General features: G+C 51.8%; 13 protein-coding genes across 13 annotated transcripts; 7 read left to right on the top strand and 6 right to left on the bottom strand.

Annotated features, from left to right (window-relative positions):
• Positions 1-469: 469 nt before the first annotated feature.
• P153DRAFT_363191 (Bmh2-like protein) lies at positions 470-2286 on the top strand. The gene is made up of 8 exons (XM_033667320.1): positions 470-552; positions 667-674; positions 729-775; positions 831-850; positions 907-918; positions 995-1269; positions 1320-1407; positions 1464-2286. Exons 1-8 carry the CDS (start codon positions 541-543, stop codon positions 1821-1823), a joined length of 822 nt encoding a protein of 273 aa, XP_033528601.1. The 5' UTR covers positions 470-540; the 3' UTR covers positions 1824-2286.
• A 240-nt stretch (positions 2287-2526) lies between these two features.
• P153DRAFT_307194 (uncharacterized protein) lies at positions 2527-3437 on the top strand (the record flags this gene model as incomplete). Its single annotated transcript, XM_033664656.1, has 1 exon — positions 2527-3437. A coding segment is annotated over exon 1 (588 nt), but the record flags the coding sequence as incomplete, so codon positions are not given.
• A 480-nt stretch (positions 3438-3917) lies between these two features.
• P153DRAFT_307193 (uncharacterized protein) lies at positions 3918-5223 on the bottom strand. Its single transcript, XM_033664655.1, has 2 exons — positions 5021-5223; positions 3918-4962 (listed from the first exon to the last, which is right to left on the bottom strand). Exons 1-2 carry the CDS (start codon positions 5119-5121, stop codon positions 4128-4130), a joined length of 936 nt encoding a protein of 311 aa, XP_033528599.1. The 5' UTR covers positions 5122-5223; the 3' UTR covers positions 3918-4127.
• Positions 5224-6127: 904 nt separating this feature from the next.
• On the bottom strand, positions 6128-7501 carry P153DRAFT_392817 (uncharacterized protein; the record flags this gene model as incomplete). The annotated part of the gene is made up of 1 exon (XM_033671182.1): positions 6128-7501. One exon carries the CDS (start codon positions 7499-7501, stop codon positions 6281-6283), a length of 1221 nt encoding a protein of 406 aa, XP_033528598.1. The 3' UTR covers positions 6128-6280.
• A 1739-nt stretch (positions 7502-9240) lies between these two features.
• Positions 9241-10161, bottom strand: P153DRAFT_280736 (uncharacterized protein; the record flags this gene model as incomplete). Its single annotated transcript, XM_033663090.1, has 1 exon — positions 9241-10161. One exon carries the CDS (start codon positions 10159-10161, stop codon positions 9241-9243), a length of 921 nt encoding a protein of 306 aa, XP_033528597.1.
• Positions 10162-10730: 569 nt separating this feature from the next.
• Positions 10731-11922, top strand: P153DRAFT_363187 (succinate dehydrogenase iron-sulfur protein-like protein subunit). The gene is made up of 4 exons (XM_033667319.1): positions 10731-10803; positions 10854-11252; positions 11309-11460; positions 11520-11922. The coding sequence occupies exons 1-4, from the start codon at positions 10758-10760 to the stop codon at positions 11841-11843; spliced, it is 921 nt and encodes a 306-aa protein (XP_033528596.1). The 5' UTR covers positions 10731-10757; the 3' UTR covers positions 11844-11922.
• Positions 11923-12364: 442 nt separating this feature from the next.
• Positions 12365-13900, bottom strand: P153DRAFT_363186 (structural constituent of cytoskeleton). The gene is made up of 2 exons (XM_033667318.1): positions 13381-13900; positions 12365-13328 (listed from the first exon to the last, which is right to left on the bottom strand). The coding sequence occupies exons 1-2, from the start codon at positions 13601-13603 to the stop codon at positions 12454-12456; spliced, it is 1098 nt and encodes a 365-aa protein (XP_033528595.1). The 5' UTR covers positions 13604-13900; the 3' UTR covers positions 12365-12453.
• P153DRAFT_363185 (uncharacterized protein) lies at positions 13461-14950 on the top strand. Its single transcript, XM_033667317.1, has one exon. It carries the CDS (start codon positions 13672-13674, stop codon positions 14539-14541), a length of 870 nt encoding a protein of 289 aa, XP_033528594.1. The 5' UTR covers positions 13461-13671; the 3' UTR covers positions 14542-14950.
• Positions 14601-17742, bottom strand: P153DRAFT_107119 (uncharacterized protein). Its single transcript, XM_033661884.1, has 4 exons — positions 17545-17742; positions 17023-17402; positions 16352-16972; positions 14601-16303 (listed from the first exon to the last, which is right to left on the bottom strand). The coding sequence occupies exons 1-4, from the start codon at positions 17609-17611 to the stop codon at positions 14951-14953; spliced, it is 2421 nt and encodes an 806-aa protein (XP_033528593.1). The 5' UTR covers positions 17612-17742; the 3' UTR covers positions 14601-14950.
• Positions 17743-18027: 285 nt separating this feature from the next.
• On the top strand, positions 18028-19491 carry P153DRAFT_363183 (uncharacterized protein). The gene is made up of 2 exons (XM_033667316.1): positions 18028-18686; positions 18740-19491. The coding sequence occupies exons 1-2, from the start codon at positions 18498-18500 to the stop codon at positions 19181-19183; spliced, it is 633 nt and encodes a 210-aa protein (XP_033528592.1). The 5' UTR covers positions 18028-18497; the 3' UTR covers positions 19184-19491.
• Positions 19445-20485, bottom strand: P153DRAFT_392810 (uncharacterized protein). Its single transcript, XM_033671181.1, has 4 exons — positions 20192-20485; positions 19993-20105; positions 19581-19841; positions 19445-19533 (listed from the first exon to the last, which is right to left on the bottom strand). The coding sequence occupies exons 1-3, from the start codon at positions 20393-20395 to the stop codon at positions 19658-19660; spliced, it is 501 nt and encodes a 166-aa protein (XP_033528591.1). The 5' UTR covers positions 20396-20485; the 3' UTR covers positions 19445-19533; positions 19581-19657.
• P153DRAFT_363181 (uncharacterized protein) lies at positions 20197-22058 on the top strand. Its single transcript, XM_033667315.1, has 4 exons — positions 20197-20408; positions 20461-20687; positions 20756-21812; positions 21863-22058. The coding sequence occupies exons 2-4, from the start codon at positions 20665-20667 to the stop codon at positions 21887-21889; spliced, it is 1107 nt and encodes a 368-aa protein (XP_033528590.1). The 5' UTR covers positions 20197-20408; positions 20461-20664; the 3' UTR covers positions 21890-22058.
• Positions 22059-22477: 419 nt separating this feature from the next.
• P153DRAFT_428029 (mevalonate kinase) lies at positions 22478-24544 on the top strand. Its single transcript, XM_033672700.1, has 3 exons — positions 22478-22578; positions 22639-22871; positions 22922-24544. The coding sequence occupies exons 1-3, from the start codon at positions 22533-22535 to the stop codon at positions 24335-24337; spliced, it is 1695 nt and encodes a 564-aa protein (XP_033528589.1). The 5' UTR covers positions 22478-22532; the 3' UTR covers positions 24338-24544.
• The last annotated feature ends 93 nt before the right edge of the window (positions 24545-24637 follow it).

The following is a 24637-nucleotide window of genomic DNA, read 5'->3' as shown; positions in this document are numbered from 1 at the left end:
CCTAATTCGACGTGGTTCAGTAGCCCGTTTCTTGATGCAGCGACGCTTTGGAGCGCAATTGGTGAGACGGGTAGCGGTTTTCAGAGGTCAGATTCAAGGGAATAACGGGCTCGTGTTGTCAAGTGCGTCGGAAGGCTCCTAACTGCATTGCTCCTGCCGTTATGCACCTTTCACGTGGCAGAGAGGGACCCCTCATTGCCAATGTTACGAGAAACTGCCGACAGCAGGGCAGCCAGAGGGTGCAGAGTGAAGAATGAAGCATAGAAAGACACTTGGAGTGAAACGGACCTACCCCAGCTCTCCAACGGGCAAGGAGCGGTGCGAGGAGGCCGTCGAGGCGTGCCACTTGGGGGAAGGCGTAGTCGACGGGGCTTGGCGTGCTGTCTGAAAGGCAGCCGCCTCGCCTCAAAACAATCCATCGTCCGCCGACCCACAGACTCTTCTCATACACTTCCACCACGCCTGTATCCTTCCCTAGCCATCTGCACCCAGTCCCGCCCAACCCCACCAACAACCACTTCACCCACACCCACCATCACAATGGCGAACGAGGTGAGTACTCCTTTATCTGCCCTTCCCCGCCGTTGCTGCCCGGCGGGATGCCCCTCTGGCCCTCGCCCTCACCGCGATTAGGGCCAACAGATGCTAACATGGCCCCCCTTCTAGCGCGAGAGGTACGCCTGGCTTCCCTCCAGGCCAGCATGACAAAGTGATTGACGCGGCAGCAGCAAGACTTTCCTCGCCCGGCTTTGCGAACAAGCTGAGCGCTACGATGGTAAGTGCCGCGCATCCCCAGCGGTGGCCGCGCATGCTAACGGTGCTGCTCACAGAGATGGTCAAGTACATGAAGGTTAGTTCGGCCTCACAGCTGCGCCACTCTGGACTCACAAGCTGACTGTCTCGCAGGAAGTTGCCAAGGTATGTCGACCTCACGTACCAGCAGGCGCCCGTGACGACGCACACCGCCCTCCAGCCCTCCTCTAACGCACTGCAGATCGGCGGCGAATTGACTGTTGACGAGCGCAACCTGCTGTCGGTCGCCTACAAGAACGTCGTCGGCACGCGACGTGCCTCGTGGCGCATCATCTCCTCGATTGAGCAGAAGGAGGAGTCCAAGGGCACCGACAAGCACGTCGGAACCATCCGCGAGTACCGCCAGAAGATCGAGCTCGAGCTTGAGCAGGTCTGCCAGGATGTTCTCAACGTCCTCGACGACTCTCTCATCCCCAAGGCCGAGTCTGGCGAGTCCAAGGTCTTCTACCACAAGATGTGCGTCTGAGTGGTTCCGTCCGCGCACTGCAAGACTAACACCAGCGCAGGAAGGGTGACTACCACCGTTACCTTGCCGAATTTGCCTCTGGGGAGAAGCGCAAGGTTGCCGCAACGGCCGCACACGAGGCCTACAAGGTATGACGCAATGCCCACGCACATCAGACCTGCAAACAGCTGACCCGCATGAACAGACGGCGACCGACGTCGCTCAAACTGAGCTTACCCCCACCCACCCCATCCGTCTCGGTCTGGCACTGAACTTCTCGGTCTTCTACTACGAGATCCTGAACTCGCCCGACCGTGCCTGCCACCTTGCCAAGCAAGCGTTCGACGACGCAATTGCTGAGCTCGATTCCCTATCCGAGGAGTCTTACCGGGACAGCACCCTCATCATGCAGCTCCTCCGTGACAACCTCACTCTCTGGACGTCATCGGACGGCAACGAGGCTGAGCCCGCCGCCGACGCTGCTCCCAAGGAGGAGGAGGCTGCCAAGGAGGCACCAGCTGAGCTCAAGACCGAGGAGCAGCAACCGGCTCCCGCCGCCGCCTAAATGCACTCTTTCTCTCGACCTTGTGCACCATCAGCCGCTGTCTTCTTTTCTCGGATCGACGACAGAAGCAGCCATAGCACCGAGCGTTCTACGGAGTTATATGTGTCCTGTTATTTCGAAAATTGGCTTTAGCAGCGAGCGGGTCGGATGGTGAAATTCCCCAATGACTGATGTGTTTCCTTTGCTCTCTTGCACTACCCGCACCGCCCTCGCCAAGTCTGTTGTGGTCGTCTCCCACGCGATCGCTGACGTTTACCATCTTCCACATGAATGTCGTCGACTGCTGCGGACATGGTGGAGGAACGGTGTGTGGCTCCTCGAATGCGATCCCCAATTCCCCTGTTTTCCCTTTTGGCAGCGTATGAACCTACCCCTATGGAGGACCGAGAAGCGTGGGCTCTTCAGGCTGTGTCTTTTGAGTCAGGACAACTACTTTGCTGGTCCTTGGGCTCACCATCCACCATACTGCACTCTTAGATAGGCTTAAGGAACTGTTATTTCAACCTGCTCATTTGGACTGCTGCAACTATGACTGTTGTGAACCCTGTCTTTTAGTGTGATGCATACCACGTACTACAGCGCACTTTGCATGACAATTGTAGGGCGAAGTGTTGATACGCGTGTTTCCAAGCCTTTCTCAGAGTTCTCGACACATGCTAGACCCTTGAACCATGAATCATGACTCCCAGGTCCATGGATGGAGCCCCGCTAAAAAGAATATGCCGAGTGGGCGCCCCGCCTACTTCTCGTACAACTGCCGGTAGCTTTCCACAAATCGTCGACGCAAAACAAATCTGCCCTTCCAGAAAAGAAGAGCCAAGCCAAGCCAGCCCCCGTCTCCGCTCAGAGTTCTTTTTTCCCCCAGCAAAAAGTTATCCACCAAAGTCGATGTTGGGTACGCAAAAATAAAGACGAAACACTCTCCAAAAAAAAAGTAACACACCAACCAACCAACCTAGCTGGAGGCGAAGAAAAGAAGACAAGACAAAAAAGGAGCAGAACATTTCAAAACACAAAAATAAGAAAATGTCCTACACGAAAAACTACTACGCCATCCTCGGGCTTGAAGAACCCTCATCATCACCATCATCATCCAGCGCCGGGCGGCAACGTACAGACTCACTCTGCACCGCAGACGTGAGAAAAGCGTATAAAAGCGCGCTGCTGAGCGCCCATCCGGATAAAACCCGCAGTAGCACGGACAAGACAACAGGAGGGAAAGACAGTAAAAGCAAAGAAGAAGCACACACATATACTATCGACGACGTGAAGGAAGCGTATTTCGTGCTGAGCGATGCGGGGCGCAGGGGCGCTTATGAAGAGTGGTTCCTAGGCAGGGATAGTGCGGGTGCGCGTTCGGGAACTGGGGGGGTGGGTGTAGGCATGGGAGAGTTTGTCCTCGGGCTGGAGGTGCTGGATTTGAGTGATTTCTCTGCAGGGGAGGAGGGAGATGGGGAGGCGGAGTGGACGAGGGGTTGTCGGTGTGGGGATTCGATGGGGTTTCGCATCTTTGAGAGTGAGTTGGAGGGTGCGGAGGGGAGGGGGGAAAGGGAGGTGCTGGTTGGGTGTGGGGGGTGTAGTTTGTGGGTTAGGGTGGGGTTTGAGGTTGAGGTTGAGGTTGAGGTCGATGAGGGGTGAGGGAGGGGGGTTCAGTGCGTGTGTGGGTTTGATATGGCGGTTGGCTGTAGATCTGACGTAGGAGCTGGTGAGGAGCCACTTGCTGCTGCAGAAAGAGATGCAGACTAGTAAGACATCAAAGCTAACATGACCTATACAGATGTGCAGCAGTGAACCAACGACCCGAACATATCTACGACGAAGACGATGAGAACACTCGTCTCAAAAGGCATTCGAGACGCGCGACGTCCGGTGTTGATGGGGAAAGAGGACACTTTTCGGACACCAGGCAAGAACCAATTTATCATGTTATAGCAGGGTGCACCACTCTTGTCATTCATCGGGTGGAAGTATAGAGTAGTGGTTCAGTACGGAAGATATCAAGAAGCTAGCTGATATCTTGAGGAGCTGATGCAGTTTTTATCATACCGTAGTTAGTCGATGTAGAAATCACTTCTGCAAAAAGATGGCGTAATGAGCATTGGATCGTGGTTGCATTACTACGCGGAGAACATGTAATGGGATAATCATGGAAAGCATCAGAGAACGTATTCTATGGAAACTGGGAAAAACAGAAGCAATACACAAAAACCGCCCATAAACAGATGTCCTCCATAACTTCTCGTGAACGCTCAGATGACCGCCAAATCCGACACCGCCGCCAAACGCCGTTACAGATACCAACCGTCAATCGATCAGGTTACCGTCCGCATCCAACTTCATGCCCTTCTCCACCAGCATATCCTTGATCGCCGGGACCAACGCCTCAAACGACTCCACAAACGGAATACCGTAGCGCTCACACACAATGTGAATATTTCCCGCGCGCCAGAAATCTTTGCTGCAGCAAACAACCACCTTGCCCGAGTGCGCCCACAGACCCAACTCCAACATGGTAACGGGGCTCTTGGTGTTGACGTCGAAGAAGAAGCAGATAACGGTAGCTTTCTCCAGCGCAGAGAGCTCCCACTCGACCTGGTGTCTGAAAGCCTCGTTCTTGGCTTCTTTCGTCGTGGCGGGATCCCAATGCCCTCTGCGCGGGTTGTTGACTGTCACGGGGAGAGGGGATAGAAATTTGGCCATGTGCTTTTGCCATTGCACGGCTGCGCCCATTTCTATGCTGCCTGCTGTGAAGACGGAGTATTTTCGGTAGGTGGGTGCTTGGGGGGGTACGCAGTGGATGAAGTCTGGATGAGCTTTTGGTAGGGGCGTGGGGAGTGGTGGGAGCTGGTTCAAGGTATCCTCAATGTCTCCGTCGATGTCTACGGTTGTGCTCTTTGGGGCGGGTTTCGCGGGCGCGTCTTCTATCCCCCTCTTGCATGTTGGGCAGGCCTTGGAATCGGACTTGGACATGGTTGTGGTTTGGTCCTGTGCTTGCTCCTCTTTTGTTGAGCTCGAAGATGCCAGAGTGTTTGATCGTGGAAGATGACTTGACGGCTGGCCTATGTACTCTTGCGCAAAGACGATCGACTGGAAAAAATTGCGGATTGCGTGAATGTTGCAAGGAGGTAGAAGTTGGGGACTGAGTGAAGGTTAGCCTATCTGATTGCTTACATACGGGTTAGCGGGGATGAACTGACATTGTTGACGGAAGGAGGCTGTGTTTGTTGCAGTACGCAAACGGAATGTGTATTGGAAGAGGGAATAAATTGGGTGTTTGAGCCAAGTCAGTGTATAACATTTCTTCAGCAAACCCTTTGTTGTATTTATGTATTGTTTACTATCACGATGTGCCTAGAATCACAAGTGGCTATGATGTTGTGGCCGTGCAGACCATGATTGGTTAACAAACACGAGACCCATTTCCTAAGGCTTCTCTTCACACCGACTGTGGCCACCCGCCAACAACCGCCTGACGCTAGTCTTACCTTATTCTCTCTAGCTGCAAAGCTGAGCCTCTGAAGTCATTGCGAGGTTGACCGTAGGGCTGCCCAAAGTATCGGTTCCACTTTCCGCAGTGAGCGAAGGAGATGAGTGTAAAAGGATGACCGTGTACTGGAACCGGTCTAGATCGTCTAGTCTTACTAAATGCGACATGCTCGATGACCTTAATCATGCCGAATGACAGCTAAGCAGAGTGTGAGCGCGTGAGCGCATGAGTGCATGAACCGAGCCTCCATCCTATTGATTCACAGGTATCGATCAAACGGCAAATTTCCTTCTTACCACGTTATTATCACGATCATCAGAGGAAGATAACATCGGATGACTGCGTGAACCAGTGGGGCGTAACATGGATTCTTGTGGAGGTGGAAGGCTGTGCTATCGTTTATTCTCAAAAAGGGCTAGCACCAGGCAACCTTAGTTGACAATACGGGAGTACAAAGGTCACTAGGTAAATGAGCGGTGTTCGGGGTCACCGTCGCTACCTAGGCCGTAGCTTAACATATCGCAGCTGAGTACATCATCCGCTGCGTTGACGAAGGCATCAATAGTGTAAATCCGGGCAATGGTCAAGAGACTGGAATTTAGAGTGATCATAGTGTAATATGGGCCAAGTAGGCTTTGTCATGTCTGCTGACACAGACTCTACCATCACTGATGCCTATACAGCAGACATCCAGCTATGCTATATCTGGCAAACGAGAGGTGTCAGTAGTCATTCAACGATTCCGATGTCACAGAATCCGGACGACATGATTGGCAGCATAGATACATTCGTTCCTGGGAATACTTGACGATACTTCATCATGACCCTTATCCAACCAAATTCCACCGGTCATACAAGAAGCAAACGCCATATTACATCGTCTACTATTGCCTATTCCATGGGCTCCGCAAATATCAGCTACGACCAAGATCCGAGCGCCTACTCGGTTGCATCCAGTTCGATCGATCGTCTAGTAATCGTTGTCGCGCACAGTATCGGCAGGTGGATTGTCCAGTCCGTCCTCCAAACCCTTGGATGGTGAGGCCATTTCGTTTACCAAATTGCTTCTGAGTGGATTCGGATGCAGACCGCCCTGAAGACGGATAGTCGGTGACCAGTGACCTCTAGCCTGAAGCTCTGGTGTTGTGGTAAGCTTATCTAGTGCCTGAGGCTGGGTTGTTTGTTCTCCATCCCTTCCCGCAGGCTTCGCCACATCTATAGCCTTCGGTAGATCCAGGACCTTGAACATCAGTGAGGAGCCGTCCGTCACAACGCCACAGGTACACTTGATACCACTGAACTTGACCATCGCTCCCAGGGTTTGGCCTCTCTTCGAGAAGAATCGTTGGAAGAAGGTCGTTCGAGATGCCGAGTCTTCGTAGTCAGGACGTGAAAGATTGATCATCGATTTCGTACTGCGTAGCTTCTCGAGAGGGTGCGGCATATGCAATGATATCGACATCTTTGAGAACCTTCGATGCACCACTTTCCGCTTCTGTACCCGCCATGACAGACCACAGGCGCTGCAACACACGCCGTAATGTAAACGCTTGTAGCTTTTGTCTTCCTCGTCGGAGAACGGGATGGGTGCCGAATCTGATATGGGCCGGAAGACTTGAACCTGGCCGCTCACTGTGCAGTCCTCGCACGACTTGTGTGGGCATGCACATCGCAAGATACTAACAAGATGCGGTCCTTTGTAGTATCTCAAGAGTTCGTGCCTTTTGCCGCACTTGCAACAATGCCACTGACCGATCGAAGCGAGCCCGCCGCAGTCGTCTTCGTTGTCGCTGCTCAAGACACTGAAAGTGCCATCGCTCGGAGACCGATTCGATCTGGATGAAGCATGTGTGGCGGGAGACAGGGAAGGCATGCAAAGTTTGCCCACAGTCACAGTGCCGGGACTCTCTCGTTCGAAGGAGAGCGCGTCGTCGTCTTGCCTCTCTCCATCGACCTTGCTATCAAAGCGAGTTTGACGACCTGCTCCCCCCGCCCCTCCACTAACGTCTTCGTAGTTGATCTCAAACTCCCTGGAGTAAGAGTATTGGCGCATAATATCGGGCATTATTACGCCATCACGTCTGTTGATGCGTTTCGGCGATGAACGTCTCCTTGCGGGGGCAGGCAACAAGCTGCTTCTAGTACCTTCGAAGCCGCCCCATGTCGAGAAATCGAAAGGTTCCTTGGACATGGTAATATGTTTGACGGGATCGCGAGTTGATTCTGAATGGTAGGCTGCTGCGCTCTCGCAAAGTTGCGCGAGAGGATGGTTGAGCACGGCAGGAAGGTAAAGATAGAGGGGTAATGATAAGTGAAAGCTTGTCTGGTTGCCCGGATTGCGCAAGTTGGTTGTCTTTCACTTTGGGCTGCGTTTGTTCAGGGTGAAAGTGAGGCTCTCGCGGACTCCCCACTATCCAACCGTCGCTCCAAATCAATGCCCACACGTGCTGTTTAGTTTCAGAGAAGGTGCTGGTGTATGAAGGGGGAAAGCGAGCCTGAAATATGCAGTTGGGTTATGAAAGAGCGATGCCAGGAGGGAGACGCCGCTGAACAATCATCAACGTTATCACAAGGCGGGAATTGAACCAACAAATGGTTTGTGCTATCAGTAAACAGCTTGGAAAAAAGTCTGACCGCAATCATGGTTAGTCAAAGGCTCAGTTTGTCATTGTTACCTCTCCTCACATCCAATTGCTTCTTAGATCATGACATCAGATTACTGCTATCCTAAATCTGAATTGACCAAATGTACAGGTCTACGATTACAAGATGTGCTAGCATCGCTCAACAACATACTTCACAACCATTTAATCGCTGAATATTCTCGATGTGAGCCATACTTCTCTAACCGCATGCTCCGTTTGGTGTCGATATCCAAATCCTGCACTTTCTGACTCTCTACTACAACACCACACCTCCAATTTTCCAGTTTCTAACAGATCAGAATCCGATGTGTCAAGGGCTCCTAGCACCGTGCCTACTATGCGATGATCAACAGATTATTGTCTTCCGCAACCGTATGACATGCACAATCGCAGACAACAACAGGCTTGTAGTGCTCGCTTCGAATGCAGATAGCTCTGCAGAACTTGTTGAAGATCCTCGCCCTACGAGGGGGGTTATTGCAGTTACAACCTGAGCATGGCGTTCGTTCGGAAGCCATTTCGTCTTCGCGAGTAGATGGCGGTGGTTTTTCGCGGCTGAAGATGACTATGATTGACGATAAGGAAACAATGTAGTGGATGGTGATTACTCGCTCTGGTTGATATGATTGGTGGGGAAGAATTGTGAAGAGGGATTGATAGGGGATATATATGGCAAGTAAGTGGTTTGGACATTGTACAAACTGTGGATATCAAAGAGGATATGGTGGCTACGGTGATGGATATGGAAGGACATCACAATTATGGAGAACGGCGTGGAATAGTGAGTACGGACTAATGGGCATACTCATATCTCTGTCAAATCCGAGTTTGAAGAAGATGCTGTACAGAATCCGCAAGACTGTTCTCATGTCGACGGGAGCAAGTGCTAGAGGGCCCACCAGTTTGAAGTATACGCAGCCTAGCTGTATCATTGTATATGAACATGCTCATTACATTTCAGTATGATTGCGAACATGGGGTAAGGTATATCACTATTCACGGTTCACGACCCAAAACCGAACCAAACTTCGATCACTGCCTGGGCTTTCGAACACGCGTCCGCATTGGTACATTTAGCAGTCAGTCGTCAAGAGACAGTTGATCAGATCTCTGTTACTATCACTGTGTACTCTTACTGATTTTTACTGTGTGCAAAGGGGCTGGGTATTAGCTTCTACACTGAGTTACTATACTAGATTCTTACTGTGTTGCGTCTATCTGCCTACAACAAGCATGAATACGCTATAATCTCAAAATAATAGTATTACTATTACGATACGGCTTCCTAAGAATTGGCCATCATGGCCGACTTCTGTATTTCAGTAAAGTCTCTTGCCCAAACCACCCCCCACTCGTCAGCTTCACCCAAATCCCGGATATGAGGGCAACGAACTCCTAGTCTTTGTAGAGCTTCGGTCAGCTTCTTCTGTGAGCTGCCCACGGGTTCGTTGCGCATGCATATCCCCAGGTCAGCTGCAAGGAGACACTCGATGTCCGTCCAGCTATCACCGACGTATACTATTGGTATTGTTTTCCCAGACTTTGAGTTCGTCCTCCTCAATCGCTCCATGTAACGCAGCTTATCATCGCTGGATATGATCTTCATATCGCCTTCCGGGCTGATGTGGCCATTAGAGGATCTGCTTGCCTCTATACCCTCGAGCTCGTTTGCGAAGATGATTTTTGGATCCAGACAGACGTTTGCAGCTTCTAGGGAACTCGCAATAAAGCGACGACTCCAGTTGACGCTTAAGAGGTTAAGCACGTCTCCCTGACGCGTTATTCGAGTCTGCACATCTCGGAGGAAGTCTACGAATCCCCATCTTAACTCCACCTGCTGTGACATAACCGCTTTCTTCGCCCCTTCGTCCAGCAACTCCCCAGTCAACCCCTCGAAGATGCCTGATGCAGAGACTCGATCCAAACTCCTCTGCTCGACAGGCTTCAACGCTTTCAACAGCCTTTTCTCGTCTTCAACAGTAGTTGGAAGAACACCACCTGGAGCATGCTTCTCGAGTTCGGTCATGTAGTCGGAAAGATAGGCTTGTGAAACGCGGTTCCAGTGGTCTAAAGTGGGGAAGTCTGGCTTGTTAGACGCTGATATGTTGACGAGTGTGTCGAGAGTGTCTTTTTGGGTGATTGTGCCATCCCAGTCTAAGATCCAGTGAACAGGTCCATTAGGTACGAAGGGTGTCTTGGTTGACATTGTGTTGAAGGTTCTTGTGGTAAAACGTGCAACGAGAGGAAGTGATGAAGTTCGACGATGAGATATGTGAAGGAGATGACGAGACATTGAACACAGTACAGGCAATCAGACAGTGACCATTAAAAATTCACAAATAGGCGTTCTAATATCTTGATGTGGCGCCAACACTCTTGCCGTTCACACTTTCTCCACAAAGGTGGAGAGGCGGGATGATATCACATGTCTTAGTATCTAAGCGAAATTTCCAAGGATGTCTGCACTTGTCGAGAAGGTGGAAAAAGAGAGGCAAATGCCAGCGTATGAGTCTGGAGCGAAAAAGACGGTCCTTTGAAGTGAGCCTAAAGACGCTCAAATCACGAAGAGATGACGAAGGCGAGTGTTGACGTTCGAGACGTGGAGATCGTGGCGCGAAACACACAAAGCCCGAGATCGCCCGAATGGATCTCTGACAAACACATGCGTCTGATTGGGCCAATATTACCAAAAACCGTCACGTGCACAGACATGCCTCGGGAATGACAACTTCAATGAGCACAACACCTTGAATCTCCAAGACATCACGCAGGCACGACCTCTCCACCCCCACAATCTTCGCCATGGCTTGCACACGCGCTTTTACTCGTCTGGCCACGACACGGGCAGGCAGGCACACCCATCTTCGTAGCAATTGAGCCCTGCTAACACCCTCCCAGCCGTACGGCCCGCCGTTTTCTCTCGCGGTTTCGCCTCCGTCGCCGACGTCCATGCCCGCGACCCCATCTCCAAACTCGGCGAAAAGATTGCGCCCGATGCTTCTACGAAACCTGTCTCGGAGAGCAAGACCTCGACGATGAAGGAGCCCGAGCCCAGCAAGGATGCAAAGACCAAGACGTTCCACATCTACCGCTGGAATCCAGATGAGCCGTCATCCAAGCCCAAGATGCAGTCGTACACTCTCGATTTGAACAAGACGGGACCCATGATGCTGGATGCGCTTATTAGGATCAAGAACGAGGTCGACCCAACGCTGACGTTCAGGCGGAGTTGCCGTGAGGGAATCTGCGGGAGTTGCGCCATGAACATCGACGGTGTCAACACACTTGCTTGCTTGTGTATGTATACTTCACACATGGGAGATTGGGGACGAGAAAGCTAACGAGTGGAACAGGCCGCATCCCCACCGAGACAACCAAGGAATCCCGCATCTACCCCCTCCCCCACATGTACGTCGTCAAGGACCTCGTCCCAGACATGACAAACTTCTACAAGCAATACCGCTCCGTGCAGCCCTACCTCCAGCGCTCTACTCCCGCCCCTGACGTATGTACCATTCCACACTGACTTGCCACTACCTAGCAACCACTAACCCCTCACCCCAGGGCCGTGAATACCGCCAGAGCAAGGAAGAGCGCAAGAAGCTCGACGGCCTCTACGAATGCATCCTCTGCGCCTGCTGCTCAACATCCTGCCCATCGTACTGGTGGAACCAGGAAGAGTACCTCGGTCCCGCCGTGCTCATGCAGTCGTACCGCTGGATCGCCGACTCGCGCGACGAGAAGGCCGCCGAGCGCCAGGACGCCCTCAACAACAGCATGAGCTTGTACCGATGCCACACGATTCTCAACTGCTCGAGGACATGCCCCAAGGGCCTGAATCCCGCGCTGGCTATTGCGGAGATTAAGAAGAGCATGGCTTTTACTTGATTTTTCCACTTTTTGTTTTCCACAGAAAAATATTGCGAGGAGAGGCGTGCAATGTATATATTCGCTGTTTTTTTTTTTTGAGTGGTTGTGTTGGTTAGTTAGCCTTTGTGTTCTGCGTAGATCGTGTACGCGAATAAATGGATTCAGATGAGTGAATTGTTACGTTGTCTAAACCGAATGTTCATCCCTTCCCTCTTTCCTCTTTCTTGCTTCAAGGAATACTAAAACCTACACGTCTCACAGATAGGACAGGGTCTTCGGGAGCATCCGGATTCATGTTGATCAGAAAGGCTATGATGATAGCCGACTTGGAAAGTTGATAGCCGAACAAGAAAGTATTCGGCAATCGTCACAGAAGAGAAGAACTGTGATTGTAACAATACGGTTATTTTGCAGTTTAAGTCATATCCCCTGTTATTGCCTGTTATGTCCAGTGGGTTGCATTCATAGAGATGCACATGGAGTCAGAGAGATTTGACCTAACCCTCACGTAGAGCTTTGAGCGTGTATTCATTGTGATTGTGATAGTGATTTCTTGAATTATAGACGAAGATATAAATCGACTCCTACTATGTGTGTGCAACACCCAAGGCCAAATCATGGTCCGTATCTACACAGCCCAAATAACCACCCTTCCATCGACACCAGTCGAGCTGATCTTGGTCACCTTGCCATCGCTTTCCTCGAAACTGCGGATCGTGTTGATAGTGTTCTGGTGCACAGTCTTGAGCTTGGTGTCCTCGGAGCCGCCAGACTTGCCCTTGAGATCCATCTGCCTGAACATGTTCAGCGCGCTTTCCTCGCGGTGCTCCGTCAGACCAGGACGACCCTTGGACTCGAGAGAGCCGGCAAGCTTCCATCCCTCCTCGGAGCCCTGCAGGCGGTAGGCTTCGCAGTTGTAGCCAGCAGCGATGATCTCCGACTCGGAGCTCCACACAAGCGACATGAAGGGCAGGACTTGGGTGCTGATGCTGAGGATGGCGCGAGGAGGCTGCTCGGGAGCGCTGGGGTACACGACAGTGAGTGTGCTGTCATGGGACGCGAAGGCGAGAGCATCGCCAGAGGGAGAGAATGCAACGCTGTGCACCCATCCAGCGGTGTTGTTCAAGAACTCGCCGCAGACGGTGTTAAAGGGCAGTCGCTCCCCCCATGCGGAGGGCTCTGGTCGCGCATCCACACCCTTGACAAAGGAAGACAGCACGCGAGCGTGGCCGTCAGTCGATCCAGCAGCCAGCAGGACAGAGTTGGGGTGCCAGGCAACAGCGGTGACGGTGGAGCGGATGGGCTTCTTGATGTGCTTGGACACCCACCAGTTGTCTTCCTCTTCGAAGTAGCAGACAGGAACCAGGCGGGCACCTGAGCCGACTGCGAACTTGGTCTCCGAGGGTGCCCAGCGGACACACGTGGCAGCGCGGTTGATGCGGAGAAGCACGAGTGTGGGCTTCCAGCCTTGCGGCGAGGGTTCCCAGACATAGGCGTTACGGTCTATGTCAGTGGTTAGCTGCCTGCACCTTCAAACAGACAACTTGACGCTCACCTTGAGAGCATGTGACAATCTTGCCCGAGTTGGGGGCAATGTCGACACCAGTGACGGTCTTGTCATGGCCGGTCAGCTCATCCTTCAGCGTGAAGCCATCGCCCGTCTTCTGGTACAACTCGACGTTGATGTCGCGGGCCACGGCGAGCGTCTGGCGGTCTGCGGAGAAGGAGTGGTCCGCAATGGGGCTGTGGAAGAGGTGGTGCACTTCGGGGGTCGGCATGGTGATGGTGGACGCAATAGGAGACTCTCTACTATTGCGAGTCGTGGATTGGGAGCTGTGAGTTGTCAATGTTGGAGGGGCTATGTCGACGAGCACCGCGCCAAGCCCTGTCTTGGCTCTTCCGTCGAGCGTCCGAAAAGTTCACGAACACGGCTTCGACATCCAGCCGTGTGCGATCCGACGCCTCTTCACAGCAAGCGCTCGCCATCATGATCCTCCGACGACCCCTTTTCAGCGCAACCTCGGCCGCCGTCTCGCTGCCAAAAACATGCGTCCGCAACCTCCAGCACTCAATCCCCATGCGCCCAGTCCCGAAGCCCATTCCCTTCATCCCCGACCACACGGCCTTCCTCAGCGCCATTGGCCGCGGCCTCTCCGCCCACGCCACCAAGATCCCCTCCTGGGACGCCCTCTTCACCCTCAGCTCGCCACAGCTCAAAGAACTCGGCGTCGAGCCCGCCCGCTCGCGCCGCTACCTGCTGCATTGGCGGGAGAAGTTCCGTAACGGCGAGTACGGCATTGGCGGCGACTGCCAGCACGTCGTTGATGGCGTTGCGGAGCTCAAAATCGTCGAGGCGCCTGTCCTGCCCAATCCTGCTCTCGGGAACACAATGAGTCCTAGGTCTGCGGCTGCTACTGCCACGCATGACCCTGGGACACGGAAGTTGGTTGTCAATGTGCCTGCGGGGGCTGAGGCGCCGACTGTGTCTGCGGATGCGTTAAAGAGGGTGCAGGGCGTGTTTGTCAAGGGCGCCAAGACCATCAAGGGGAGCTATGTGGAGCCAGTCAAGGGCGGCGAGGGGCTGAGGGCGAGGATAAGGCTGCAAGAGGGCATTTGGGAAGAGAGGAGAGGTCATGTGGTTGATGGTGGTGAGAGGCGGAAAGCGGAGGTCAGAGCGAAGAGGCGGGCGGCTGAGAACAAGGAGAAGGCGAGGTAGGGACTGGATGTGTGTGAACGAAAAGCACTGGAAACCATGTATCATAGGGCACGTTTTATGGGGAAGTGTATCATACAAATCTTCCACGTTGGATCATGACATGGTAGAATGTTGACGAAACTGACATGACTCTGACTCTGATTCCCCACAAGAATATCAACAGAAATATTTTATATCTCCAAGAATAGTTCAGCTTAAACTACAAACATCGACGTCTCGCTCAATAAATCCACAAACCACCACCCTTCCCCAAAACCAACGTACATCGAAGTATCATTCCTCGCACCGAAGCGAAAGTGGAGTAGATGTCTATCAAACCCGGATATCACCCACCAATCCATAAACTCCAAACAAAAACATACAACCATTGTACAGATTGCACACCACCAACCATTCCATCTCACCCCTCTCACCCGAACCCAGTAAATCCCTGCGCACCAAACGCATCCAACGGAGCCGTTCCAACAGGTGCTCCCACGCCCTGCGCCTGAGTCTGCCCGTCGTTGAGGAACCAACTCCAGTCCTGATCGATATCCATAGGCATATGCTGCCAGGAGAAGTTGTTAGTCGGCAGCGGGAAGTTGTTCATGCTGTCATCGTTGATGTGAGCGTTCATGCCCGTGTGAGTCGAGTCGTCGGCGTTCAAATTATTCCAGTTGTAGAAGCCGTCGTAGGAGACAAACGGCTGGGGGTTGGTTACGGCTGGTGCCTTGTTCGTCATGTCGATGGAAGGTGGGAGGGGCGTTAGCGAGGTCCACGGCGGCGTGTATGGGTTTGCAGGCGAAGTGGCGGACTTCGGTGTCGTGGTGTATTGTGGCGAAGAGATCGAGTTCGAATGTACAGATCGGGCGGGCGGAGGGCTTGTGGCTTGATTAGGAGGGCGTGGCACCTGATCTTTACGCAGTGTTTGGCCACCTTTGCGGATGGAGATGGTGCCGAAATAGGGAATGACGAATTCGTTCGAGTCGTCGTCGCATGGTTTGGTGTCGGAGCCCTTCAACTTTGCCATCATTCTCTCCAGCACTTCTGCTGATTGAAGAGCAACTTTCCCTCCTTTTTCACTAGATGCACGGCGGAAAATATCGATGCTTATTTCGACAAGGCGAACGTCTGCTTCAACTTCTCGAGGGTCGACTTGCAGGCTTGTGGAGCCAAAGTTGAAAAGTCCAATTTGAACAAGCACGGCAGACGTGAAGCCGATAAAATCGACGGCTTTGCACTCGTAAAGTGGTTGGGGGCTGCCAGTACGCAAGACCTGATACAGTCGCAAAACCTCTCTTGAGCCACTGAGGCAAGCGGTACGGGAGTACATGAATCGCGAGTTGGTAGTTGATTTGAGCATGAAGGGTAGGTGCAGATACACGCGAATCTGATGGTAAACTACCTGCCCCATGATTCTCTCCCTAAGCTCTGCTGCATTGGAGTCGGCGTCCGTGAGGAGATCGGTGAAATCGAGCCATGCGGGGTCTAGTCGCTTCCATAAGTCCTCAAGCTCTTGATCGAGCTGTAATGCCCATGCAAAGGATTGCTCGGCGAGGCCCTGGTTGCGGTCGATTACTTTGCCCGTAAGTTGAGATAAGGCTGTTATGAAGCTCAGGGGATGCATATAGTCACCGCCAAAGGCAGGTACCGTAAGATCGCAGAGTGCATCGTTAATGCCGTAAGGAAGACCAAGCAAGAGAGACAGAAAGCGATCGCCGTGATATATAGACCACCATATGGATTCGTGAGCTTGCGAGGTTGTCCGCTTACGGTGAAGACCCTATGCAACATCAGTGTCGGCCTGTGATGGGGGTGATGGTTCACGTACCATAAGCTGTGCGTACATCAAGGCTTTCCGATATGATAACCAGCACTTCCGTGGTTGGCCGACATCTGCATACCATTTTGACTTCAGGATTAGCAGCTCCATACCCTCAAGCCTTGCACCAAGCTCGTCGTCGGCAAGTACCCATCGGTCGACAGCCTCGATGTATTTGTCCACGTCATCGCTTTCTTGGGACAGGCAAATGCCAACAGCTAGGACAACAGTACCGATAGAGCAAATGTTTGAGGTGATCAAAGCCTGTGCAGCAAATTGTGACAGCGTCTGTTCTGGTCCGCTTGTTCCGCTACATTTCCGTCGCCACGTCTGCCACCACTCACTGTTGCTGTTCAGGATAGCGATGAGTCGATCCTGAGAGGGTAGCATGGCGAGGAGCGCCTGTTTTGCTTGTTCCATTTTCGGTGACAGAGCACCCGGTTTCCCGCCTTGTGATATTACGCCGTCCTTTTGTGGATCTATGTATGCCAAATTACCATGAGACGTTATGTTGTCTTGATAACTATTTGTTATCGTATAACGTTGCTCCAACGTTACGTCAGGTTTCGATCTAAACGCTTTGTTTTGAGGGGTTGTTCTAGCTTTGACCTGGTCCTCGGCATCATTCAGCTGTGATGGTCAGCATGAGATAAATGTGCATGACAAGGCAAAATACATACAGCATCTTCGAACACAGACAGAATAGGAACATGGTGACCTCTTTCGGGAAGCACACGCTGGTTATCTTGATATATGCCAGAAGAGGCTGCCGAAGACAGAGGGGTGGGCGGGAATTGATCTTTGTGGTAGATAACGGATGGTTTAGGTGACGCCGAATCGGACTGACTGGGACTCTCCGACTTGATGACTTTATCTTCGAGGAGATTATCAATCAAGGCTTCTAGACGCGATACCCTTTCCCGTAGGTTCTTTCGGTGGTCTACGATGACTTCTGGATTTGCATTTTCTTGATCGATGCATCTGCTGCCACGTGCAAAACATTCGGAGCAGACTTCGGAATTATCTGGTGGGAAGATACAACGGATCTTTCTACGACGGCCTGTACCGTATCAGAAAATCGTGAACCTAAAAAAACAGTCTGTGATAAAGGAGCTGGAAGTAAATGCAAGCACTGGGTAGATGATCGATGAACGCGACCGTTCAGAAATCCCCTGACATGTGCAACGACTGGGTCGACATACATTCGAAGCAACTATGTGTACCCTTTCGCATCTTCTTTCGGCCTGGCAACGAGTCGTCCTTGGGCATGTTGAAAACGGTATATGTACACCAATCCCAGCTCTTGCAACGAATTCGTTCACAGTGAATAGTGCGCCTCTTGGCTGATGCCGAGGTGTGAAGTTCGATGTCAGCTTCCGTAAAGCTAATTCGCCACAGACAACAGCAGCACGACTCCCAAGAACGCGAGATATCGAGAATGCGCGCAGATCGTACAAGCCTGGTGACGATGGTGAGAGAAAGAGAGTTGACAAGGGCCGGACAAGTTTTCGTCCGGCGTCCGAGGATTAGGTCAGCAAGTAAGACCGACTGAGAACTCCCGTAATGGCCTCAAAAGGACGTCTGACGATCTTTGGCCTCGATCGATATATATAGTATGGACACGGGTAGAAACCACAAGGCAGACATTGTTGGCGTGGCATGGCTGCAGTCGGGACTCCTTTCGGTGACACATGCGAAGTCTTGGCAACGGCGACGCGAACATCGTTTCGTTATTGGACTGAGGCTGTGTACCTTGGGACGATCGTGAGTGAGATTACGGATTAGGCAGCAAAGAAGAAGCGTCGGTGAGATTCATACTCCGCACATCTCGCATTCTTGCATGATATTATAATCCTGCAATTTTCATGTTTTATACTACATTTCTTATGTCAATACATCCAGAGTAGGCACACCAGGCCTTGGTCGCTCTGACGACCAAAGCATCGACAGCATCGCATTGACAGCAACCCTACGTCATCTGGGTCGTGTTTTACAACGTTCACCCTGCGCGTCGGACATCGGGCGTTGAGCTTCCCGTATGCCCGTCTGTTCCGCTCGTCTGTTACATCCAAGACACTAGAGACTCTTCTTGACAGGACGTTAATCTCGAATCGGCCCTGAAGCTCTGTCACGCTATCGTTGATGATAATTCAACATGATGAGCAATCGTCACGAACAACAGCAACAACTACCTCCAAGCCCCCCTGTAACGCCGCCTACGACAAAACAAAAACCCAAGAAGCGAGTCAATTCATTTGAGAAATTTGCCGCGACGCCCTTGCCCTCTTCCCCTTCAGGTTCAACAGATGACGCGGAGGATAAGCAAGAGCCTTTGTTCACAAGGGTAAACTCCGTTAAATCCGTTGCAATAAAAATGTTACTGATGCTTGTGCAAAGGTCATCCTTACGCCCGTCCTCGTTACCTCGTTCATTCTGTCGCTGTTTCTGATAAACACACGAAACCGAGCACTGCGCGTCGAAGCAAATTCTTCGCCCTCATCGCTCCTGTCGTATCTTCTTCCGGCGACTTCCGAGCCGTACCAAGACCACAACGATTCCAAATGGAGCCATAGGAGTTCTGCCGGGTATCATGAGCCCAGTAGTACCATAGCGCCCAAAGACGGGAGGGAGAAGGGTAAGAAGAAAAAGAAGTCTTGGCACCTTCACAAGAAAATCAGAAAGGTCGCGAAATTGGAGGTTTCCGATGCGTTGGAGATGCGGGGAAGAGTCATTGCAGTCATGCTTGTGATATTGGTGCTCGGGTCTGTTGGGCTGTGGGTAAGCATCAGGTGGGCGATCGCGTCGCTTTCTGGATGGACTATGGCGCGAAGTGAGTTGTGAAGAAGCCAAGGATTATGAATTGGGGAAACGGATTATGGAGTCGAGAAACGGATCATTAGATTATGAGGCACGACTAGCATGATCTTTGGGCGAAAAACAGGCAGTTATGAACAAGCCGTGTACCTCTGGGTTAGGACAGACCCGGTTTGAGAGCTTATGTGGAAATTAGGGTACCACGTCAAAAAGTTTCGATCGATGTAGATATTTCCACACTACAATCTGAAAGCATGAAAAGGCTAAGGAGTAATACGTTTCTCTTGTATCGAACCTCGTGCTTCAAGCTTTATGATCTTTTGTGACGTCTTTTTTCGACGTCCATCGCCATACCGAACAGTTGTCTGATGCTACAACTGTGTACACGTCAACTCGTGCTGGTCATCTGATCTATGTCTCTTACCATTAGATACTTTACGCATCAGCGCATGTCGTGATTTTTTTTAAATATACAAACCCGGCTTTGTGGTATAACTCATCCTAGATACCTTCCGCGTGATTCATCTCTTTGATCCTGCGGTTCACGACCAACTCAAGATCGCGAGAATGAGCGTCGTACCCAGCTTGCAGCTGCTTGAGCTTGTCTGCCATGGCAACTTCGAGTCTTGTTTTCTCGTCCAGCAGATGTTTGAGACGCTTGACCTGAACTTGGTATGCCGAGGACCTCGAGTGATATCAGTACACTATTTGTGACTCCAAGTGATGGACGATGTCGTCAAAAAGGGGCGGAAGCAGACATGATAAGAAGGAACGTTGGAATGGGACGAGGGTAAGAAAAAGAGTCATCTAAACCATGGCCATAGGTAACAACTCACGCTTTGTCTTCATGGTCATCGAAGAGGGCATTGATGGAGGTCTGAAGCGTCGTGCAGGCAGTATTGTAGGACTTGCCGACAACGTGTTTATCGACCTTGTGGCGCGTGCGTTGCTAGTTCATCGTTAAAAAGGTTCACTTCTCTTCCCATCCGAGACAAAACATAGAACAATGATGTACGCTAGCCAGCTTCCACATACATCATTGACTATCTTCGCCATCATCTGATCCAGCCTTTCCGATGTGTCCTGCGACTCTTGGGGCTCTTCATCTCCTGCTTCGTCGTCCACATCCAGTACGTCAGTATCGTCACGGGCCTCAGTCTCTTCTACTTCTTCGACGACACGCTTCCGAGATTGACGGTTGCTTGTGAGACTGGTCTTGGCAGTGCGCGGCGGAGCCATAATTGCTGTAAGGGTGAGTGCTGGATGTTAGTCGAGTGGTAACTCGGGATTGATCAATCGAACAGCTGCAGGCCTTCCAATTTGTGAAAGCTCACTCAGACGTGTAAGTGGTGACGTTCAGTTCAAATCGGAAGGAGGTGGAGCACTTGCTCCTTCCCCGCATTAGCGCAGGCCGTGCGTGCATCTAAAATTTTGGATCTCGAATTTGGGCGGACTTCCGCGTTCTCTCCGCTCAGCAAAACTCGAACCGAAGCAGCACAACCGGCAATATGGGTCTCGCAGCGCCAAAGAAGTACGTAATTGCGGTCGTCTCCTTCTTGTTCCTATGGAATTTTCAGTACAAGCCTGACACGCCCACAGTCGTTCCAAAATCTCCAACGACCCACAGAACACAACCTGGGCGAACAATACCACGCGCTTCGGACACCGTATCCTAGAATCTCAGGGCTGGAAAACTGGCGACTCTCTTGGCGCACAAGATGCTGCGCACGCTGCTCATTACACCGCTGCGTCACAGTCGCATATCCGCGTTTTCCTCAAGGACGACAACTTGGGCTTGGGCGCGAAGCGAGGTAGCGAGCGCGCGGAAAACTTTGGTCTTGCGGGGCTAGAAAGTATTCTGGGTCGGCTGAATGGCAAGGAGGAGGATGTCAAGAAGGAGGAAGCGAGGAGGGAAGAGGTCGAGAAGAGGGCATACGTGTACAGGAAGTATGGCTTGATGAACTTCGTCAGTGGAGGCTACCTTGTGGGCGACAAAATTCAGACGAAAGACGAGCTCAAGAAGGAGACTGAGGCCAAGGTCGAAGTCAAGTCTGAGCCAGAAAGCGACGAGTCAGAGAGCAAGATCAGTAAGAAGAGGAAGCGCAAAGATCGTGAAGAAGTCCAAACCATTGCGGACGGTACTGTGGAGGAGCCAAAGCTCAAGCGCAAGAAGAAGAGCACAGATTTGCGCGAGGTTTCCAAGGACGAGGCAGACGTAGAGGGTGTTTCGAGTAAGGAGAAGAAGGAGAAGAAAGATAAATCCAAGAAGAAGTCCAAAAAAGAGAAGAAGTCATCGACTTCCGATCCTGAGCCTTCGCTATCCGACGTTCCTAGCCCTCAGTCAGACCCAGAACCTCTCACGGACAAGGCTCGACGGAAAGCGGAGAAGAAGGTTCGCAAGGAAGAGAAGAAGCTCAAGAAGGCTCTCAAGAAGGCCGCCAAGGGAGCCGCGAAATCCGACTCCAGCTCCGAAAGTGAAAACGAGGAACTAACACCAAGCACCTCCACGCCGACGTCGGTTCCAGCAACTGGCACTTCCACTCCCACATTGTCTGCTGCTGGTCTGACGTTTGGTGCAAGGGGAATGCATGCAGTGAGGCAGAGATATATTCGGCAGAAGAAAGCTGCGAGCATGGATCCGCAGGCTTTGAGAGAGGTATGTTGGTATGCTCATTCGTATACGACCTTGCTGACATTGGCTGCCAGATTTTCATGATTAAGACCCCAGTATAGCATGCCGCTACGCCGAAATCGATTTTGAGTGCATAGCGGGGGCGTTTGGGGGATTTGCGGTTCGAACATGTTCATAGGGGGCTATTGTATTTGCTGCCATATCGACTATACTGTTATACTAGACGTCTGCAGTAGACTATAGAACAGGAATGTTATCGTAACACTCGAATCTGCTCTCCAATGAAGTAACACCATCCCTTGCTATTTCAGTGTATCAACATCCATGTAACCAATCAACAGCATGTCCAATCGCGGATCGGATTGGCAGCCCGAAAACCCAGAATACAAAGGGCGCAACCCATAATGTTGGGTCGGATACGAGCGGTCGGAGGGCAACCCTGCCTATTATTCATCACGTGTAAATTGAAACGAGCGTTGTTTGCATGTTGCATCAAGGAAGCGTGAGACTTTGGAAAATGGTAGGCGGTCATAGGACAGGCGTTCCAGAAGAACAGGGCTGTGGGGATTCACCAACCGTTCCTGCATGACATGAATGGCTCGGGGTATCTGGTGATCTGAGCGTTGGGCCCGCTTGGGATAGTCCATCAACTATGACATGATAACCAACTCGAGTAGTGCACTGCCTCCTGACAACGCCTGCTGCATCCTTTGCTCGTTTGTTAGGCTGTGCATAGATTTGAGCATGGCAGCGAACGGCAGCATCCGAAAAACGACATTTGACGCGCCAGGTGAGCCGGCGACGCGTGCCAACAGAACAAGATAAAGCATCAGCTTACCCCCGAGTGCAGGCAGTCTTCGGCCGAAAACCACCACGTCCCACTCCACGCAAACGCCCGAGTCTTCTCCCACCGACACGATGCCTGCGCAATTGGCACCCAGTATGCCTGCTTCCAAGGCGTCCACAACAATCAGCGCGCCAGCGCTGCGCAGGAAGCAATCGTCGCCCATGATGCCGCCCTTCATGGTCTCTGCGCCAGGAAAAGTTATTGTGTATGGCGAACATGCCGTCGTACACGGCAAGGTAAGAGCCAATCCATTTGAGTGCCTGGCCTTTCTTCTGATATAGTGTAGGCTGCAATTGCTGCCGCTATCTCCCTCCGCTCGTATCTCCACGTCTCGTTTCTGTCCAAGTCGAACCGGACCGTCCGATTGCGATTCCCCGACATACAAATGGAACACACGTGGAATATCGATGATCTTCCATGGGACAGTTTCTCCAAGTCGGGGAAGAAAAAGTACTACTACGACCTCGTCACCTCGCTAGACCCAGACCTCCTCGCCGCCATCCAGCCCTGCATCGACGCAGTCTCGCCCGAAGCCCCCGAATCGATACGCAAGATACATCATGCATCCGCATGCTCCTTTCTATATCTGTTCCTCTCATTAGCGTCGCGGAAAGTGCCACCATGTGTGTACACTCTGCGCTCAACAATACCAATAGGCGCAGGCCTGGGCAGCAGTGCGAGTATCTCTGTCTGCATCAGTGTTGCGTTACTTCTTCAGATCCGCGCATTGAGTGGGCCCCACCAGGATCAGCCTCCACAAGAATGCGAGCTCAACATTGAACGAATAAATCGCTGGGCATTTGTGGGCGAAATGTGCATACACGGCAACCCTTCGGGTGTCGATAACACAGTGTCCTCAGGTGGAAAGGCGGTCCTTTTCCAACGGCGAGACTACGACAAACCGCCCATGGTTACACCGCTTTACAACTTCCCAGAACTGCCTCTACTTCTCGTCAACACACGGCAATCGCGCAGCACGGCCACTGAAGTCGCCAAAGTCGCCAACCTCAGAACCGTACATCCCGATATCACAGAAAACATACTCAATGCCATTGGTCTGGTCACAGAATCCGCGCATAAGCTCCTTGTCTCGCCCGACTTTGATCCCAAATCACACGCCTCTCTCAAGCATCTCGGCGAGCTTGTGACTATAAATCACGGCTTGCTTGTCTCACTAGGCGTATCGCACCCAAAACTCGAGCGTGTGCGCGAACTCATTGACCACACTGGCATTGGCTGGACAAAACTTACTGGTGCGGGAGGTGGCGGCTGCGCGATATCGATCATCAAACCAAAACCGCCTGTCCATACAAATGGTCACAGCAACGAAGCACATCACGACTCATCTGAGGACGAATCAGACATTTCTTCCGATGCAGACTGTGCCGCCTCAATCATTTCAAATGGCACAAAGCTCAAACATAAGATCCTGGATTCCCTCGAAGTTAAACTGGAAAAGGAGGGATTCGAGAAGTTCGAGACAACGCTCGCAGGTGACGGCGTTGGTGTCTTGTGGCCTGCGGTATTGCATAATGGGAACGAGGAGGAGGGCGGAGAAGAGATTGATCAAGAGAAGTTCCTGAGGGCAGAGGGAACCGTGGGGATTGAGCGGTTGGTAGGTGTGGAAAGCGGGAGGAGAAAGGTTCGAGAAGTTAGGGAGGGCTGGAAATTCTGGAGGCCGTGGGAAACGCCCGAAGAGTGATCCATGATGCCATTTATTTCTTGAAAGCGTTTTTTTCGTGCTTTCCTTTCTCTTAATTTCCGAATCTTATTCTAGCACACAGCCGGGACTGTGGAGGGACGGAGAAGAACAGAAGCTTGGGGGCAAGTCGAGTAGCTTCTTATCTGTATATTCAGATATGGTGGCGACGTATTGTTTATTGATCTAATACATGTCCCTAATTTCCACTCATTTCGAACTTGATCGAGGACATACGCGTCCACGTGGTAGCTCATGTTGACGAACGAAAGCGATGTGCTTGGTGTCGAGGCAAATACTCGA

This window comes from Dothidotthia symphoricarpi, assembly GCF_010015815.1.
Source record: "Dothidotthia symphoricarpi CBS 119687 unplaced genomic scaffold P153scaffold_2, whole genome shotgun sequence".
NCBI classification, from domain to species: Eukaryota; Fungi; Ascomycota; class Dothideomycetes; order Pleosporales; family Dothidotthiaceae; genus Dothidotthia; species Dothidotthia symphoricarpi.
The sequence above is the reverse complement of the archived record's forward strand: the minus strand, read 5'-3'. Positions and strand labels throughout refer to the sequence as shown.

What these genes read in the sequence shown, in the direction of transcription:
- P153DRAFT_363191 (XM_033667320.1), top strand. An exon ending in AAGGTCTTCTACCACAAGAT is followed by an intron (nt 1,270 to 1,319) that starts GTGCGTCTGAGT and finishes ACACCAGCGCAG; the next exon opens with GAAGGGTGACTACCACCGTT. An exon ending in CCGCACACGAGGCCTACAAG is followed by an intron (nt 1,408 to 1,463) that starts GTATGACGCAAT and finishes CCGCATGAACAG; the next exon opens with ACGGCGACCGACGTCGCTCA.
- P153DRAFT_307193 (XM_033664655.1), bottom strand. Translation starts at nt 5,121, where the DNA reads ATGTTATACACTGACTTGGCTCAAACACCCAATTTATTCCCTCTTCCA. An exon ending in AGCCTCCTTCCGTCAACAAT is followed by an intron (nt 4,963 to 5,020) that starts GTCAGTTCATCC and finishes ACCTTCACTCAG; the next exon opens with TCCCCAACTTCTACCTCCTT.
- P153DRAFT_363187 (XM_033667319.1), top strand. Translation starts at nt 10,758, where the DNA reads ATGGCTTGCACACGCGCTTTTACTCGTCTGGCCACGACACGGGCAG. An exon ending in TCTGGCCACGACACGGGCAG is followed by an intron (nt 10,804 to 10,853) that starts GCAGGCACACCC and finishes ACACCCTCCCAG; the next exon opens with CCGTACGGCCCGCCGTTTTC. An exon ending in CAACACACTTGCTTGCTTGT is followed by an intron (nt 11,253 to 11,308) that starts GTATGTATACTT and finishes CGAGTGGAACAG; the next exon opens with GCCGCATCCCCACCGAGACA.
- P153DRAFT_363186 (XM_033667318.1), bottom strand. Translation starts at nt 13,603, where the DNA reads ATGCCGACCCCCGAAGTGCACCACCTCTTCCACAGCCCCATTGCGGAC. An exon ending in GATTGTCACATGCTCTCAAG is followed by an intron (nt 13,329 to 13,380) that starts GTGAGCGTCAAG and finishes CCACTGACATAG; the next exon opens with ACCGTAACGCCTATGTCTGG.
- P153DRAFT_363185 (XM_033667317.1), top strand. Translation starts at nt 13,672, where the DNA reads ATGTTGGAGGGGCTATGTCGACGAGCACCGCGCCAAGCCCTGTCTTGG.
- P153DRAFT_107119 (XM_033661884.1), bottom strand. Translation starts at nt 17,611, where the DNA reads ATGCCCAAGGACGACTCGTTGCCAGGCCGAAAGAAGATGCGAAAGGGT. An exon ending in TACACATAGTTGCTTCGAAT is followed by an intron (nt 17,403 to 17,544) that starts GTATGTCGACCC and finishes GATACGGTACAG; the next exon opens with GCCGTCGTAGAAAGATCCGT. An exon ending in TGTCTGTGTTCGAAGATGCT is followed by an intron (nt 16,973 to 17,022) that starts GTATGTATTTTG and finishes TGACCATCACAG; the next exon opens with CTGAATGATGCCGAGGACCA.
- P153DRAFT_363183 (XM_033667316.1), top strand. Translation starts at nt 18,498, where the DNA reads ATGATGAGCAATCGTCACGAACAACAGCAACAACTACCTCCAAGCCCC. An exon ending in AAGAGCCTTTGTTCACAAGG is followed by an intron (nt 18,687 to 18,739) that starts GTAAACTCCGTT and finishes GCTTGTGCAAAG; the next exon opens with GTCATCCTTACGCCCGTCCT.
- P153DRAFT_392810 (XM_033671181.1), bottom strand. Translation starts at nt 20,395, where the DNA reads ATGGCTCCGCCGCGCACTGCCAAGACCAGTCTCACAAGCAACCGTCAA. An exon ending in TGGCGAAGATAGTCAATGAT is followed by an intron (nt 20,106 to 20,191) that starts GTATGTGGAAGC and finishes ACGATGAACTAG; the next exon opens with CAACGCACGCGCCACAAGGT. An exon ending in GATGACCATGAAGACAAAGC is followed by an intron (nt 19,842 to 19,992) that starts GTGAGTTGTTAC and finishes ATATCACTCGAG; the next exon opens with GTCCTCGGCATACCAAGTTC.
- P153DRAFT_363181 (XM_033667315.1), top strand. Translation starts at nt 20,665, where the DNA reads ATGGGTCTCGCAGCGCCAAAGAA. An exon ending in GGTCTCGCAGCGCCAAAGAA is followed by an intron (nt 20,688 to 20,755) that starts GTACGTAATTGC and finishes ACACGCCCACAG; the next exon opens with TCGTTCCAAAATCTCCAACG. An exon ending in ATCCGCAGGCTTTGAGAGAG is followed by an intron (nt 21,813 to 21,862) that starts GTATGTTGGTAT and finishes ATTGGCTGCCAG; the next exon opens with ATTTTCATGATTAAGACCCC.
- P153DRAFT_428029 (XM_033672700.1), top strand. Translation starts at nt 22,533, where the DNA reads ATGGCAGCGAACGGCAGCATCCGAAAAACGACATTTGACGCGCCAG. An exon ending in AACGACATTTGACGCGCCAG is followed by an intron (nt 22,579 to 22,638) that starts GTGAGCCGGCGA and finishes CCCCGAGTGCAG; the next exon opens with GCAGTCTTCGGCCGAAAACC. An exon ending in ATGCCGTCGTACACGGCAAG is followed by an intron (nt 22,872 to 22,921) that starts GTAAGAGCCAAT and finishes GATATAGTGTAG; the next exon opens with GCTGCAATTGCTGCCGCTAT.